Source organism: Hippoglossus hippoglossus, chromosome 7 (genome assembly GCF_009819705.1).
Source record: "Hippoglossus hippoglossus isolate fHipHip1 chromosome 7, fHipHip1.pri, whole genome shotgun sequence".
Taxonomy (NCBI): domain Eukaryota; kingdom Metazoa; phylum Chordata; class Actinopteri; order Pleuronectiformes; family Pleuronectidae; genus Hippoglossus; species Hippoglossus hippoglossus.
In genome coordinates this window covers 23,523,507-23,540,698 of record NC_047157.1, presented here as the reverse complement: position 1 = coordinate 23,540,698, position 17,192 = coordinate 23,523,507, and the positions used below count along the sequence as shown (strand labels likewise).

Genomic DNA, 17,192 nt, shown 5'->3' with positions numbered 1-17,192 from the left:
AGGAAATCTAAAAGAAAGAGGCAAGTTGTGAACAAACGAGGTAACATGATTTCTTATCGCCTCAAAAAATCACAACATTGTTTAAATGTCTTCTTTTTGTCCTATGTCGTCTCTTTTTTTGTCTGTTTTTAACATAATGCTGAGTATAAATGAGCTAAAGGTCAACAACATTTCACAGGAAGGTTAAAATGAGAGAAAATTTAAAGAGATTAGTACAAATTAATGCATCAGAACTTTTCCTCTTTAACGACCCCTAAATGTAATCCTGTGACCTTTGAGGGGACACCGGCCCCAAGGTTTGGAACCACTGGACTAAACCACATGAAAAGCTGATGCATGATCTGACACTGTCACATATAGTAGTGAACAGGGGGGGGGGGGGGTTCTGCAGAATGAATGATTTTGCACATTTTGTTCTACTTTTGAATGAAGTTTGATAGTGAATTCAACACTTGTATATTGTTTTTCCTATAATTAAAGGGACTGGGCACATTTCCCACCACAGGCTCCAGGAGTATTTCTGATTTAAATTCACATACGACAGGTTTAAGTGCTGAGGAACCTGTGCAGGAACATGTGGAACCTCGGGCCTGCAGCTGGAACCCCTCAGTTAAAGACGCTCTGCTGCAGATGGGAAATCAAAAAGTTCCCTCTGCAGGTGACGGAGCGGAGCTGCAGGTTTCTCATCACCGCTGTTAACATCTCATTTCTCCACATCATCACCGCTGATTGATGAGCGCTGACTCCCCGGCTCCCTCACCTACCCCCGGCGCTCCTCCCTGCCTCTCACTCCCCTCCCTCTCTCTCCCACACTATGCATCCAGACGGACAGGCTACACGACCCCCCTCCCCCTCTTCCATCATTTTCCCATCTCTTACTCACTCTCTTCCCTACAACAAACATGGCCGCGAAATCTGATGGTGCACCCGTCTCCGAGCGCAACGAAATCCCACCCGAGTGTCCCTCCAGGTCGGACCCGCGGCCGCCCCGGCGCCGCCTCGCCGAGCAGCGCTACTCGCTGCCGGACTGCTGCTGGACGCTGTGCGCCCTTTTGGTCTTCTTCTCGGACGGGGCCTCAGACCTGTGGCTGGCCGCGGACTACTACCTAAGGAGGGACTACTGGTGCTTTGCTCTGACTCTGGTCTTTGTGATAGTCCCGTCCGTGGTGGTTCAGATTCTGAGCTTCCGATGGTTCGCCTACGATTTCTCGGAAACCGTCGACAGCGGCACGGCCGCGGCCGCCGTGGTGGCGGCGTCGGGCGCGGAGGAGCGGGACTTCAGCACCAAGGACAGCGGCGAGCGGGGCGCTGGCTGCACCGGGGCGGAGGCGCTGCCGGGGCCGGGATCCACGGGAGGAGCCCGGGGCTGCTGCAGGGTCCTCGTGTGGATCCTCCAGGCCATCATTCACACCTTTCAGCTGGCACAGGTCTGGAGGTAAGTCTGAACACTCATATCTGAGAGGAGGAGGAGGAGGTGGGGAGGACTACACATTCAGCCTTTGTGTGCACAAGTGTGTGTGTGTGTGTGTGTGTGTGTGTGTGTGTGTGTGTGTGTGTGTGTGTGCACATGCATCCTCCACAGCCCAGCATCCCTCCCTGCATGTGGCTAAACGCTTATGAAACGTAATCATCCAGGGGAGGTCTGTGCCCAAAATGCCACAATGTCTTTTTGTATTGTTTGACATTTCTCTGTGTGGCTTAGAAAAGCAGCATTAGACTCCACCCACCCACTCCCCCAACCCCCTGACGCGCTTTTAGGTCAATCATCTCCAGCAAAATCACCAACTCTCCTCACCAATCGCCTTATACGGGGAAAAAAATCCCTTTGTCTTTTGAGGTTTGGGGCGAGTCTGCAGAATGAACACTCGTGAATGTCAGGGCAGGTTGTGGTGATGTGTGGCCTCACCTCCCCTTCACTGTTTCAGTTTATTTCCAGGATGCTTGAGCCTCCCATGCTCTTGTAAAATCCATGATCCCCAATCTGCTGTCGGTTTAAAGGGTGCTCCTCTCAGCCGAGCCCCTGCGATGTGTTTAATCACCAGGCGAGTTACTTTCACGTGCATGGTAGAAGGTCTGTAGGTCAGCTGCTCAGTCAGTGATGGTGAGGCTCAGACCTGGGAGCTCTGATGGGGTTTGACAGGCCTTGGACTGCTGCCAGCCGGGAGGAGGCATTCACATGAACTGTGGTGGGAGGGGGGGTCACACGGAATCAGATCACGTTCAAGGGTAATTTGTGTTTTATAGACATATTGGGATTTTGCAGAAAGACAAATTACGTGCAATAATGAAATTAGATATAAGTCAATTGATTTATTTGCAGCTCTCTCTGTCTGTCTTTGTGGTCTTTTCTTCCTGCCTCCTTAGACGGCCCTTGGGTAATATATATTGATTCCTTATTTCCTCCTGGAGACTTGGACTTCTCTCTCCCTGTGTGTGTGTGTGTGTGTGTGTGTGTGTGTGTGTGTGTGTGTGTGTGTGTGTGTCCAGGAGTACATTAAAAAAATTGTGGCGGCACAGAATTACCGGTAATGCCATTAAAGCTGTTGTGTGAGCTTCATTTATCGCTGCTGCTCTCAGACCAGTGTGTCTGCACATTAAGAGGATTACCGCTGTGTGTTTTACCCTCAGCTGTTAACTCACGAATGATCTGTCACTGATACACAGTTAGTCAAGTGAACCGGGATCAATTTGGGCCGGTCACCAGAATTAAATGTCAGCACACACGAGATGAGATGTGGGGTTGTGTTACAGACAGTGTGTGTGTGTCTTCCTGTACGGCCCAGCCTTTGACCCTCATTACTGCACATATGCTCTATTTTCTCAGTGTGTTACGTCCCAAGGCACACGTTGTGAAGCACAAACCTAGAATAAAAAAGGGTTACACAAACTCCCTCGTGGTTCAGTGGGCTTGTTGACACAGGGTTCCTCTGACCCTTCTCCCTGAGGCAATTACGGAGACATTTATAGCGTCAGTCCTCTGTAGCAACCAGCGGTCCTTTTCAAACAGCGATGTGTGATGATAGCGACAGTCGTTTGCACGTTGTGTATTTGCAGAGCACAAATAGATTGTCGCATGTCAACACATTTGTGCAGAAATGTGTTTGCACAGTGCGTGTGCGTGTCTGCTACATGATGTGTGTGAGTTGCACAAGGTCATTACGGAAAAGGTTGAGAAAAGGTTGGCACGACATGTCAGGGAAGCTCAGGAGTTCAACGAGGGATTTTCAGCGAGGTTTCCCCCCCCCCTCACCTTCAACCTGACAATGAGATTCAGAGTGTTTGTTTGTACTTCAGCAGACTCGTCATATTTTTCCTTTGCTGCAGCCCCCGAACTTATTTTATTTGAAGAGAGATGGCAGACAAGCTCTGCACCATCCCCACCCTCCAACCCCCAGTGTCTGTACTCAAATTAAAACCACAGAGCTGCTTAGTTCAGTTTCAGTCTAATCTAAATCCCAGAGGAGCAAGCAACCAGCTTTTTTGGCAAGAACTACTGACAGCTCCCCGAGTTTGAAATAATGAGCTATGACTTCTGAGAGTCTGTGTTTGATGTCCAAAAGTTTTTGAAGCAAAGTATTAAAACCTGAAATCCGTTCACCGTTTTTTTTTCAACAAAACTTAAACCTCAGTGTGTGAACCGTGTCTCTGATACACAGGTATGTCCACGCCTTGTATTTGGGCGTGCAGAGCCGCTGGCACGGGGACCCGGAGCGTCGCCACTACTACTGGCGCATGATGTTTGAGAGCGCCGACATCAGCATGCTGCGCCTGCTGGAGTCCTTCCTGAAGAGCGCCCCCCAGCTGGTGCTGCAGCTCAGCATCATGATCCAGGCCACTCAGGTGCTGCCGCTTCAGGGTGAGTGGCCCCAAAAAGACCAATCACCACAGTCATCAGCGCCGTGTCAGAAATAAACCATCAGTCAATCAATGGCTGCAGCCCACGCTGGGCATGATGAGTCACTCAATCGAGCCGCCGCTGAGCAGAATTTATATTCTTGATGTGCTAAACTGCAAAAAACAAGTTCCCCCAGAGCCATTTCCATCCTCTCTAACTTCTCCATCTCTCTCCTCCCGTCTCCTCTTCACTGTCTCCTCAGGGCTTTCAGCTTCTGCCTCACTGATGTCCCTCGCCTGGATGATCTCCTCCTATCAGAAAGTCCTGAGAGACTCCCGGGACGATAAGCTACCCATGACCTACAAGGCCGTCATCGTTCAGATTCTGTGGCACCTGTTCACCATCGGGGCCCGCACTCTGGCCTTCGCCCTGTTCGCCTCCGTGTTCCAGCTCTACTTTGGCATCTTCATCGTGGCCCACTGGTGCATCATGACGTTTTGGATCATTCAAGGCGAGACGGACTTCTGTATGTCCAAGTGGGAGGAGATCATCTATAACATGATGGTGGGCATCGTGTATGTTTTCTGCTGGTTCAGTGTGAGAGAGGGGCGCACTCGCTGCCGGATGCTCATCTACAGTCTGACTGTGTTCGTGGAGAACGTGGCGCTCACCACTGCCTGGTACCTGTTCCGCGGCACTCGTACCTCAGACTTCTACGCCGTCACCATGGTGTGTGTGGTGGCCAGCAGCTACGCTCTGGGCACCTTCTTCATGTTTGTGTATTACTGTCTGCTGCATCCCGACGGCCCAGTCTCAGCTTGGGGCTACGTCGTAGAGAAGGAGGTGCCTGTGGAGGCGCTGGCCTCACCGGCCTCCAGCCTCCCCCCTGACTTGGTGAGCAGCCCCCCCAGGACCCTTCAGAGAACTAAAGGCTCAGACAGAGAGCAGGGGCCTGGGGTGGATGGAGACGTCTTTCAGGTTCGACCACCTCGGGGAGCTCAGGTGCCGGCGCAACACCTCACACCCAGGACAGAGGGGCCTGTCATCCGGATAGACCTTCCCAGGAAGAAGTACCCGGCCTGGGATGCTCACTTCATCGACCGCCGGCTGCGTAAAACCATCCTGGTGCTGGAAAGCGCTGCCCCAGTCACACCGAGGATTCAGTACCGCTGTCTGGGCACACCCAAAGAAGTGATGGAGTTCGAGACCACCGTGTGATGTGCTGAAGGTGCTGTGACTCAGCTCGCTGCCATGTGGACAACCTGCCTTAAATAAAAGTGGCAGGGGCATGACTCTCACTGAGCAGTCTGTTTCAGCTCCACGCCTACTTGATCACTCTCTGTACTGTCAGGAAGTGGAGACAAAGAGAGGGACGGATTGCGGTGGCTTTATTTATTACAAAGGCAGAAACCTGTGATGATGTTGTCTACTGATGGTGCATATTTTAGTTTCTGTATCATTTCTCAGGTCAGGAAGTGGTACAGGAAGAGCTTGGCGGCAGAGCTCGCCGTCCCGTGAACGAAGAGAGGAGCCCGTGCGAGCGGAGAAGTGGAGCTGTGTGACGATCAATCAGAGGCAGCACGTCCTCGTCAGTGGAGGTGTTTCTGCACCTCCTCTCCAGGCGGGGCGTCAACCCCAGAGGCAAGCCTTCAACATGCATGACTACTTATGGCAGCTAGAACCGAAACATCACCCAACACGATGTAGAGCGGAGGCATTTTGAGATGTTTTAAACACAAACCTACAATAAACACAACACAGGCCCTGATCGCCATAATCATTATTTTCCATAGATATTCACTCATGTTGAAGGGGTCTCTGAAAAATGCTGCTTCAAATCTGACGGGCTGTTTAAAGGCAACATCTGAGTTGAATGTAAAAACAGTTAAAAATGTGATATTTGTGACAAGGCTTCAAGCATTTTCATGCTGTTAGTGGGATTTACAACATTCCTGTGGTATTATAATAGATATATCACTTGTTTTTGAGGTAAGCTAGAATAAAAAAAAGAGGTTTGTGTGTGTTTACAAGTGATCTGTTGTTTTTGGGACATGCCGTCACTATTATTCTGACCGGACGCACCTTCATCCAGAATGTGTATGCACCAGATACAATAGCTACAAAAAGATTTCCATTACATTTGCAGGATGTATTCTACAGAGAGGACTCACCACAGTTGTATTTTCATACTGCACACGCTCATTTCCATGTAAATTAAAGTGTACAATGATGTGGACGTTACCGAGGGACAGCACCGTCTGTGGTTGTACTTTGTCGTCAGAAAAAAAAAAGTATAATTAGAATTAGCTACAGACTTCAGACTCCGAACAGAATAGCTCTGATATTATTGATAGAACAGGCATGTGATACTTTTGGTAAGACTTCATTTTACAGGTTTGCTATATTCTCATATTTTCCTCAAAAGTTTCCAAGAAAGAAAAAAGTCATCTGATGTGAGCTTTAGAGAAAACAGAGCAGTTGTTGATTCCAGATTTCCAATATTTCAATTACTGCTCCGCGTAAACCCAAGATAAGTTTTTATTGATTATTGGAAACTTTATTCTTCGCAATTTTTTGCATGTTCAGCTGAAAAAAAGAGTTGAAGTTGCAGTAACTTATTTAATTGAAATTACACATGAAACAATCAGTCAAATAATTGATTAGCTTGTTGACAGAAAAAGAATCTGCAACTGTTTTGATCATCGCTTAATCATTTCAGTCATTTTTCAAACAAAAACAGTGAAACAACTTCCAAATATCTGCAGACGTCAGACTCTCAAAAGAGAAGTTTTGCTGCTTTTCTTTGTCTTATATTTTATAAAAAGAATATTTGAGCATTTGGGGACTGAGATGGAATTGACTATGTGGTATTTTGCCTGTTTAACATTGTCTGTACTCATCTAAAATTACAATTACATAAAAAAGTTCTTTCCAGGAAGCTTTTAAGAAAATAACAAGGAATTTATGGACCCTTAACAAGTTCTTAATTTCATCAGGGTTGCTCTTTTATAGAATAGTCACAAGTGGAACGTTTCTGAACTGCATTTGTGTGTGTGTGTGTTTGTGTGTATGTGTGTGTGAGCTCACATACCAGCATGTGTATGAGTGTATGTGGATGAGGGGGAGGGGCTTTTTGAATTTAATTTAAAAATAGTGTTGCTGAGACGTGACAGTTTTGTTGTAAACACTGTCGGCTCCTCTTTCCCCCCAGATGACACAGAAATAAAGTAACGGCCCACAGAGCACCTTTACCACACCTGTGTCAGGACCAAAGCCTCAGAGGCTTCACAATGATGGTGCTAACTGTTCTGAGGCCATCACGTAACAATCACATTACAGATGAGCTTGTCGTGGCAGGAGCTGAGCTGAGGCTGTACCTCAAACATAAAGCTAGAATCAAAAAGCCTTAAACTGGTCGTACCAGACTGTTGCTGTTCAGAGCAAGAAAAAAACCACAAGTGATCAAGAAGGTGAAGACAATTTCATTATGTTGTTGTTGCTACAATAAAGACCAATGTGTTTATCTGACTCTGACTGAGGGTGGTGTGTTACACAGACATGGATGGATACATAGATACATAGATACATAGATATATAGATACATACATATACATACATATACATAGATACATACATAGATATACAGATAACAGATGCATAAGACAGTTCATTATGTTGTTGTTGCTACAATAAAGACCAATGTGTTTAACTGACTGTAACTAGATACATAGATACATTTATATAAAGATACAAAGATACATAGATGCAGATAGATGGATGGATGGATTGTTCTTAAAAACTCACTCTCGCTTCATGTTTACAAGTCAATGGGGTGTGAAACTAAAATGAAAATCCTCTTCGATCACACCATCACAGTTTCACATGGATTTCTTCACCAGTGCTTTTCTGAGAAGGAAAACCCTGGTGTTGGATTCATCAGAGGTGGAGGTACGAGGGTATAATATACATATAAGAAGTATAAAACAGGTAATGTGCAGAGGACACTAATGTGCAAAATGACATGTCACACATAACAGGCCTTAAGATCCAGGTTCTTTGAGGGACCTGCCCATGTTGGGGACCCAGGTACTTATAGTTCCACTTCTATAACCTCCATTAATTATTTATTAATTATTATTATTATTATTTATTTTTTGAATCACAACATTTGTTATTATAATCAGCAATAAAGAAGCACAAATATTGTGATTAATGTCTCCAAAAGGAACAATATGATGTCTTATTTTCCTCACTCATCAGAATGTAAACATTTATTTTAATTTTAAATTGTAAAAGAATATAATTATTTTTAATAAAAGATTAATTAGGTTTTTAAATATAAAAGTTATATTTATCTGTTATATTTGAGTTAGTGGTGAAACGTTTCCCCCTGTTTCCATTCATCCAATCAAATACGAGCCTCAACAACGTGTCTACTATGTCTCTTACCCAATCACCTGCGAGTATCTACAATTCAGTTTGCATAATCAGCATCTCAGCCAATCAGCGCGCAGAGAGGGCGGGGCCGAGGTGCCGGTATCCTCTTCCTCCATCGGCCACATTTCAAACCAGAATGGCGACCGCGCTGTGCGGAGTCCAGGCCGCCGGCAGCGCCACGAAGCCGGCCAAGACCTACCGCGAGCACCGGAGGAAAGCGAAGGACTCCCGGCGGCGGCAGGCGGCTCTGCTGTTCCTCAACAACATCTCGCTCGACGGGCGGCCACAGGGGGTTCCACCACACGATGGAAGTGCGGAGCAGAAAGCCGCCACGGAGGAGCAGCGGCTCGGGGACAGAGACGGAGCCGCCTCGGTCTCGTCTCCGCCGCCCGCTCCGCCTCCGCCTCCTCCTCCTCAGCCGGATGTCCAAGGAGCGGCCGCCCAGGTGACGGAGCCCTCCGGCAGCGGCTCATCCTCCAGCGTCCCCGGGCTGGATACTCCTCCCCGGCCTTCTTTGGTCATGTCTCCGGGACCTGCCGCCGCCCTCGGGGCCAACGAGGTATTTTTGGATGGCGTGAGTCTGGCGGAGACGCTGACCCCGGACACCCCCGTGTCTCCGGGGCCCGCCGGCCACCTGCCCTGCTCCCGGGCCAAGTCCACGCCCGCCGCCCTGAGCCCGGCCCCGGCCGGAGCATGTCCGGAGTCTCGGCAGAGGTGAGTCAGTGTGTGAATCATCATGGGCCTTTAAATGAGCCCAGCGGTTATCATGAGAGGATCCTACTCTCATTCTCTTACAGTAGTGTATATATATATCTGTAGTTATTTATTTAAGTATAATATATATAATCATTTATCTGTTTCTGGTGAACACTGCTCCCTTTGTGTCTTGTAGTATTATTATTGTCTTGACTTTAAAATAAGACATCTCTGGTGTTAGTTGTCAGATTTATGATGTGTGGTTTTAAGAAACCATCACAAATCTTAAACCTCTTGTCTGAAGGTGGTTTGGATTTGACCTTTGTCCTCGTCCTTACATTACATCCACACATGAGTGACATCACTGACCCATAACATGTGAAAGTCCTTTGATTGGTTGATGTTGAGACGATGAATGAAACGTGTGTCCTTCCCTTGCTCAGGTTGAGAAACGTCTCTGGTTCTCCTGGACCCAAGGTGCCAAAGAAAGTCCACTTCATCAAGAGTATGAGACAGTACGACACCAGAGGATGCAGGTCAGTCTGCAGCTTGTGTTTACACACACACACACACGTACACACAGCTGAGGAACACATGAGGAACTCTGACCTACTACCCACATGTCAGAGAACTTCATAGCAACAAAGGCAGTTTTATGTCAGAGTGTGAAACAGGCCGGTGTCCAGCAGGGTAACACTGCTCCTGCTAGTATTGTAATAAGCGGCTTAACTCTGGCAGAGACTTAGTTTAGGTCTGCGGACGACCAACAGCGCTGCAGCTGCTGGGTTGCGAGTGCTTCCGTGAATTGAATCACCCCTGGGAGTGGAGCAAAAGCTAAAAGAGGTGCAGTGGAATTGAAACAGCCTATTGCACCAACAGTGAAGTAACAGCATAACCAAGACCGGACCAAAATACCCCAGTGCCGGCCGCTTGTCGAGCTGCTCGACCGGCGTCAGACAACAACGTCGTGGATTTGTGATGATTCTGTTTTCGTGCCGAGTCACTGACATACACACGTCATACAGAGGTTTCTTCTTTTTCCAGAGTTTTTCATTCCTCCTCCTCCACATGTCACCGTCTGAGACAAACTTCATGTTCATATCCACCCACATGCTGAGGTGTCACGTGTTTTCTGCGGGTGTGTGCGAAAACAATGATATCTGTAAGTGTTCTGCAGGCGTGTCTCTCTGCTTCTGTGTGAGGCAGGTACACAGTCAAGGTTATAAATCTGAGATAATTAACACCAGTAGAGTCAGTGTTGAGATATTGTTCCCTGTAAGAGATTTGATATCTGTCCCTCAAGGTCGGACCTGGGTGTTTACTGCTGAGTGTCCCCCAGCTGAGACGGCTGACTGTGTTATTGACTGATCGGCGGATTGTGTGGAGCTGAAGGTGTTTTGTGTTTTATGGTCCCACAAAGTGTTGTTGTGTTCACTAGTTGGGCTGAAGTTTAGTAATTTAGTGAGAAATCAGTTTGACTGTTCTAGTGAACAAGTGTAATGTGTTTGCTAGTTTCCCTGGTTTGTGCCTCTGGCAGAGATAAACATCTATAAACAAGTTTTATATTTGCTTCTTTTCCAGGCTCATGTTAGTTAAGTGACTAGGTTTAGTAAAGAAAGTAATCAGCAGATTTATTGAAAACTAGGACGGCTCTCAGTCGGGTGCAGGAAACAAAGTCTCCTTGGCTAATATAACGTGCATATTTATGATTTCTTATAATAGTTTATATTATCGCACAAATTTTAACTTTAATATTTAACTTATTGTTTTAAATGGACAGTTTTGCGATTTCCATCAAACTCGACTTCTGAGATACAAAGATTATTTGATTATCAAGTTAATTATCTGTCGATTTACTAATGATTCAGCTCCACCTACTGTTTCTCTGTGACTTGAATGTTAAAGATTATATTTTGGAGGCACAAACTGGGGCAGGTCCCGTCCTCAGACTTCCCTGCCCCTGCTGTAAACTCCAGATTGTAGTGGACCGTTGTTTAGCTGTGGGAGTGATCGAAATAGAAGTGGCTCTGTGACCGATTTCGCCGTCGCTGCAGCTCCAGCGCTGGTGAAAGTCGGGCGTACAGAAGCTGTAGAAGTCGTTGTTGCTTGTAGACTGACACTCCATCTGTTCTGTCTGCCTGTACTTGCTGTGTCCTGCAGGATCATGCTGATTTGTGCCAAGCGGTCGCTTTACGCTACTTTCTCAGTGCTGCCCTATGGAGAGAGTGCTCACATCAGGTACAATCAGCAGACAGCACCCACCCATCGCTTTTATGTTTTCATCAACCTCCATATCATTCTCAGGAAAGGTCAGTGTGTGTGTGTGTGTGGTGAGAATGACGTAAGTGTGATTCTTTGTGAACAGTGAAACAAAGATGGAGACTCAGAGACAACGGCTGTCGTCTGTGGTGGCTGCAGACCTTCTTCCTTACTTGGAGGGTGTGGAGCTCGGCGACTGCGGAAAGGTAAATGTCTGGTTATACTCAAACTCTAGAAATGTAGCAGGAGATTCTGCCGATTAGATGCGTTCACAGGAAACAGGACAATCTCTGTAACGTTCAGGCTACATGGAGATGACAATACATTGTCAGTGTTTCAGTTCTCGTCACCAAAAGCTCTCGAATCTCGTCGTCCTTACATGTTTATGTAATCTCTGTTTTTCCTTCTTAGATACTGTATTTGTTTTGTCTGTCACATGTTAGAAACGTCGCCCACTTGTTTGCTGTGATCTTCTGCTGTATTCTCACGTGGGCTCACACGGACATTCTCTGGAGTTTTCTACCAGGGGGCCGGCAGGAAGAACTCCAGATAATGTCCGAGTGAGCCCACGTGAGAATCAACTGACTCAGGCATTTTCGTCCGGGATCATTTCAGGAGATTATCCGGAGTTCAGTGCACGTCTGAAAGCAGCTTAAGGGAGTTTTAAAACCCAAATGTCTGGACCAAGGTCCAAACCAAGATTCTACATCCTGTCATCATCACCTACATGTGCTGTCTCTCTATTGATTGGTGTAGAAAGGGGCGTGTGTCTGACTTCAGTGTTTCTTATGACAAAGAAATGTAATTGAGACTTTTTTTAACAGTTTAAACATAAAACTTTATTATAAATGACTATGAAACATAAATGCATTTTTTATCTTCAATGTTTATTCTGCAAAATAAGATTTCATATCAGTAACTGATAAATCTGTGAGGCTCTGAGCCCGACATTGTTTTTCTGATGTCCTTCGTCCGCCTCAAGGTTTGACGTGTAAGACGCTTTTCTGCTCACCACAGTTGTAAAGAATGTTTATCTGTAGCTTTCCTGTCGGCTTCTCTGTCCGCTCTCATCAACGAGAGGTTTCCGTCAGCAGAACTGCGGCTCTCTGGATTATTTCAGTTCTTTGGCTTCGCTCCGAGTAAAAACTCTAGAGACGGTTGAGAATCACGGGAGATCTGCAGTTTCAGAAATATTCAAACAAGTCGTTCTGACGCCAGCAATCATGTCACAGCCAAAGTTAATGAGATCACACGTTTTTCTGAAGCTGGTGACCTGTGTCATGGTTTAATTCATTTCACTGCTGCCACATGATTGGCTGAGCCTGAGTGGGTAATCCTATGAAAAGGCAGGAGTATGGTTGTTCCTAATAAATTGCTTGACGACTGTATAGCGTTGTAGTGAAAGACACAGTGACCCTGACTTTATCTCTGATTCTCTTGTGTTTCCTCCTCAGACTGTGTCGTACGCTCAGTTCCTTTATCCGACCAACGCCTTGGTGAGGCAGAAGAGCGGCGCGGTGCCGGAGAACAGCACAGCGCAGACCCCCCAGTCCCGTTTCCGTGGCAACGGGCAGAGGAACTTCACCCAGGGTCGTCTCAACAACACTGTGACGCAAGAGCCGCGTACGTCTCAAATTAAATCTTAACAGAGACACGCCTGCTTCTTTGGCTTTTTAACTGACCTGACGTGTTTTTATTGGTTGTGTGTTTTAGATGCGGAGGAGGTGGCAGAGTACGACCCCCACCTGCTCAGTGACCCTCAGTGGCCGTGTGGGAGACACAAGAGGGTTCTTATATTCGCATCATACGTGGTGAGTTTGTTTTTTATTCCGTTCATTCACAAGGTTACAGTCATATTCCCTTAAAGGTCAAAAGACTTTCTACCATAACTGTGGTTCAGGATCTTTTTGTACTGATGAGATCAGGAGTGTGACTGAAACTTTTTAACTTTGGGTACATTGAATAGAGTTAACCAGTTAAATGTCACGTAAAAGAAAAATCTAGTTTCCATGATAAGGATAGAGGTTTAGAGAAATCTGGTTTCCTCAGGTTTAGCCTCTAAAAGTAAAGTGCGGATGTTTAATTGTCACCTAATCTATGGGAGTGATGAGTGCTGTCATTGTCGTGCGGCCTCGCTCAGGTTAAACCCTTTGAAAAACATAAGCATACAGAAACATGACTGAAACTTTCAGCTCTGGCTCATGCTGTGCTTCCGGAAATCACTTCTTCTTCTCCGCTCTACAACAGAACTTTCCAGTGACAGTAACAACCAAATCAAATAGATGATCTGTGTAATGACCCGTACCTTTTTAAAACAGCAGCCGTTCTCTGTACACCCGTCTGTCGGTCCGTCCTCTCACTGTTATGACAAAAACACACACACACACAATTCTCAACCAACATTGCTGTCTCTTTTCTCACAGTGAAAGTAAGAGAGCCATGTTTGCAAAACATGTTTGTGGTTAGGGGAGAGATCTGATAACTGACGTGCTGCTTGTAGATATGAAGTTCTCTCTTGACCGGTTTAACCTGCTTTCTCTGTTGAGTCACGTGATTATGCTAATTGTGTCACATGGGCTGTTGTTGGTTGCAGGAAAAACGGACGTGGTCCTTTGACCTGTAAAAGTAAAGCAGTTCTCCACAATCACATGATTCCATTGAGGCTCAGTCACAAGACAGAAACCTCCAGCATGAGAATGTGTGAAAAACACTTTCCAGAGACAGTTTACAAAACAATGTGTGAAGCTTTATTGTTCTGTGATTCCTGCTCACGTGCTGCTCTGCTCTGTTGTCTCTGCAGACGACTGTTATCGAGTACGTGAAGCCGTCTGACCTGAAGAAGAACATGAACGAGACCTTCAAGGAGAAGTTTCCCCACATTAAGCTGACACTGAGCAAGATAAGAAGGTACAGATATCTTCAGTTCCACGTAGATGTTCAAACTTTCCTCCTTTTTGAAGGTTGAACCTCATCACATGATACAGTCTTTCTTAGAAAACTGATCAATAACCGTTCCCCTTCCCCTGCACTAGCCTGAAGAGAGACATGCGGCTCGGGAGCGAGGACTGCGGTCTGCAGCCGGTCACCATAGCGATGGCCTTTGTTTACTTTGAGAAGCTGGTGCTGCAGGGTCGCCTCAACAAGCAAAACAGGAAGCTGGTGGCGGCGGCCTGCGTGCTGCTGGCTGCAAAGATCAGCAGTGATCTGCGGAAGCCAGAAGTCAAACAGCTCATTGATGTGAGTACACACAGACACACACAGACACACACAGACACACACAGATCTCTCTGTCAATGAATACAAACCTCAAACAAAGCAGGAGAATCTTTAACTTGTCAGAAGTGAAGACAAAGTAGAAAACCCTGTAAAACACATTCAACTCAAGTTATTCAACAAACAGTATTTCTTCAACGCTCCACATTATTCAGGAATAGAAACAGGTTCTTGTCAATGTTATGCAAGTAAATAGTGTGAGATTAAAATCTGAATTATTTAGGTTGATTAAGAAGTCTTCATTTGACTGCACCACCGAGAACAACGGCTTCTCTGACTCAGAGGGACCTGGAAATGTAACCACACATTAAAATTTTAATGAATCCATTAAATATTGATCTTATGTTCACTGTATATACGCCGGGCCTACAGGAGGGAACAATTTGACATGGTTTACATACATATCATACAATTTCACTCAGTAGAGCACATACCTCCGCCAAGACCCAACAATCTCCTTGTGAAACCACACTTAAATTCACCAGATCTTGAATTTTATTTGGCTGTGCACTAGGGCCGGGCAATTAACGGAAAAAGTACCAAAACCGACATTTATAACCTATAACCGACCTAATCTTGCTCATGTCGGTTAGTTCGGTTTATTCTTTCCACAATGTGTGCATTCATGAGTTGGCGTGTTTCCGCTACGTTCACCTGGTACCTTGTACCGTGTTGTATCACCCTGTCACATGTCTTCCCTCCTCACTCCCCCACTGACCTGCTCTCACTTTACACGTTAACAATAAACACCGACACTAATCAGAAGTAATTAGGACCTGAACAGTACTGAAGTTTACTACTAGAGTTTATGAGACACGTATTTAAACCCATTGGGGGGAAAAAGTCCAACATTTTGTTCACACGAGACGAGACACACACAGCCAGGACATCAGGGTTAAAGTGACGTTAACGATTAGGATTCATGATCCAACATCATCGATTAATAACTAAATAAATGTGTGAAGGGCGACTGGGACGAACACACACACACACACACACACACACACACACACACACACACACACACACACACACACACACACACACACACACACTGCTGCAGACAGGAGTGAAGTTCTTCCGGCAGATTTCTTTTATTATCCAAACAATAAATCTCTCAAAGGCTTTCATCGAATCCAAGATGTCCCCCGACTCCATTATGGACTTTAAAGACATTAAAATGCAGTAAATGCCACATGAGCAGGAGGTTATGGAGCAGACATTGATAGAGTGGCGTTATAATGTCTGGGTCGTTCACCTGCATGATCTTTTAATGGATGTGACGCATCACAACATGTTCCTCTAAACTCCTCCTGTGTTTCTCTCTCTCTCTCTCTCTCTCTCTCTCCCTGCGGACGAGCAGAAGCTGGAGGAGCGTTTCCGTATAAACGGCCGAGAGTTGATTCCCCTGGAGTTCCCGGTGCTGGTTGCCTTGGAGATGGGACTTTACCTCCCCGAGAGCAAGGTCATGCCGCACTACCGCAGACTGGTGCAGCAGGGTTAGAGTGACGCCCCTGCACTCCGCTGGCATCATCGATAACACCAGCAAGTGTGTGTTTGTGTGTGTGCATGTGGTGGATTGACCAGTTTATAAGCTGTCATGTTTGAAACAAATTCTATTTATTTCCTGTCTGTGAGAAGAACTCGTTTACACTCGATCTGAATGTGTTTTTTGTACGTGTGGCGTTTTGATGGTGATGCAGTCATGAGCTCTATGTTAGAGACGTCCAATCAGCACGTTATTTGTGCTTTTTATTTTCTCATGATTTTTTTCTGATACGTCCTAGTTTTCCTCACCTGTTTTTGAAGTGTACGCTGTGATCTTTGTGGAAAACTCTTCACTGGCACCTTTCCCCCGAACTAAACAGTTCAAGTTTAGTGTTTATTACGAATGACAGAGAACCACTCTGCTGATTTTTGTGAACGCCTTTTACAAACCACTGTGACATTTCTAGCCATTAGACATTCAAACTGTAGATTGTGGTTGTGTAACAAGGTTTTAGTCAGTTTTTCAAGAAGCGACGTTTAAATTTGAAATGTCCGTCCTACAGTGATGCAGCCACATTCATGTATTCATCAAAAAAAACAACCGTGGCAGCTTTGTGTTTAATAATTTGTTGTTGTTGGTGATGAATCTGTGCTGATGTGTAGTGTCTGTGGTGTCACGTGTAAGGAAAGAGGATTTCTGAGCTGTCGTATTTATAGAAATTGTTTTTTTTGTTGGATACACTGGAATATAATTCTAGATGTCATATTTTTTCAGTTCTCAGGAATCTTTGCTTTTTTTGTCCTCATATCTTTGAATAGCTCATGAAGTCAAACCCAAAGAGAGGTGTAAACGTTTTTACTGGAGCTGTTGTCACTGAAATCCCCTGCGCTCCGTTGAGAGCAGGTGGACGGTGACTAGTTTGAGACTGAAGGAGGAATCCAACTGTCGGAACTCCGCAGTATGTGAATGGATGTACGAGTTTCTTGTGCCAACACCGGTGGAACCTGACCGCAGTGCGAAGCGTTCAGGTCTTTGTGCCAAAAGGCGGATGAGTACGAGGGGGAGGAGAAAAAAAGTGCCTGAAACCACAGTGGCAGTGAAATGGTAAATCCATCTCATCGTCAGTGATATTTAATGTTGACATTTCTTCGTCTTGCTGCTGTAGAGAATTTTTAATGTTGAGGTTGTTCTTTTGTCTGCGTG

At 45.9% G+C, this 17,192-nt stretch overlaps 2 protein-coding genes across 3 annotated transcripts; both read left to right on the top strand.

The window, feature by feature from the left end:
- Nucleotides 1–718: 718 nt before the first annotated feature.
- Nucleotides 719–7,363, top strand: zgc:198371 (uncharacterized protein LOC497072 homolog). Its single transcript, XM_034589877.1, has 3 exons — nt 719–1,435; nt 3,657–3,856; nt 4,098–7,363. Exons 1-3 carry the CDS (start codon nt 903–905, stop codon nt 5,051–5,053), a joined length of 1,689 nt encoding a protein of 562 aa, XP_034445768.1. The 5' UTR covers nt 719–902; the 3' UTR covers nt 5,054–7,363.
- Nucleotides 7,364–8,397: 1,034 nt separating this feature from the next.
- On the top strand, nt 8,398–17,168 carry LOC117764249 (CDK5 and ABL1 enzyme substrate 2-like). 2 transcript variants are annotated; one of them, XM_034589878.1, is made up of 9 exons: nt 8,398–8,986; nt 9,412–9,504; nt 11,129–11,206; nt 11,334–11,433; nt 12,682–12,850; nt 12,941–13,038; nt 14,028–14,134; nt 14,260–14,464; nt 15,864–17,168. In XM_034589878.1, exons 1-9 carry the CDS (start codon nt 8,409–8,411, stop codon nt 16,002–16,004), a joined length of 1,569 nt encoding a protein of 522 aa, XP_034445769.1. In that variant the 5' UTR covers nt 8,398–8,408; the 3' UTR covers nt 16,005–17,168. The 2 variants fall into 2 exon arrangements, with proteins under 2 accessions (XP_034445769.1, XP_034445770.1); XM_034589879.1 differs by lacking the exon at nt 11,129–11,206.
- The last annotated feature ends 24 nt before the right edge of the window (nt 17,169–17,192 follow it).

Coding starts and splice junctions, on each gene's coding strand:
- LOC117764249 (XM_034589878.1), top strand. CDS start 8,409: ATGGCGACCGCGCTGTGCGGAGTCCAGGCCGCCGGCAGCGCCACGAAG. Junction 8,987..9,411: donor TGTCCGGAGTCTCGGCAGAG/GTGAGTCAGTGT, acceptor TCCCTTGCTCAG/GTTGAGAAACGTCTCTGGTT. Junction 14,135..14,259: donor ACACTGAGCAAGATAAGAAG/GTACAGATATCT, acceptor CCCCTGCACTAG/CCTGAAGAGAGACATGCGGC.
- zgc:198371 (XM_034589877.1), top strand. CDS start 903: ATGGCCGCGAAATCTGATGGTGCACCCGTCTCCGAGCGCAACGAAATC. Junction 1,436..3,656: donor CAGCTGGCACAGGTCTGGAG/GTAAGTCTGAAC, acceptor TCTGATACACAG/GTATGTCCACGCCTTGTATT. Junction 3,857..4,097: donor TCAGGTGCTGCCGCTTCAGG/GTGAGTGGCCCC, acceptor CTGTCTCCTCAG/GGCTTTCAGCTTCTGCCTCA.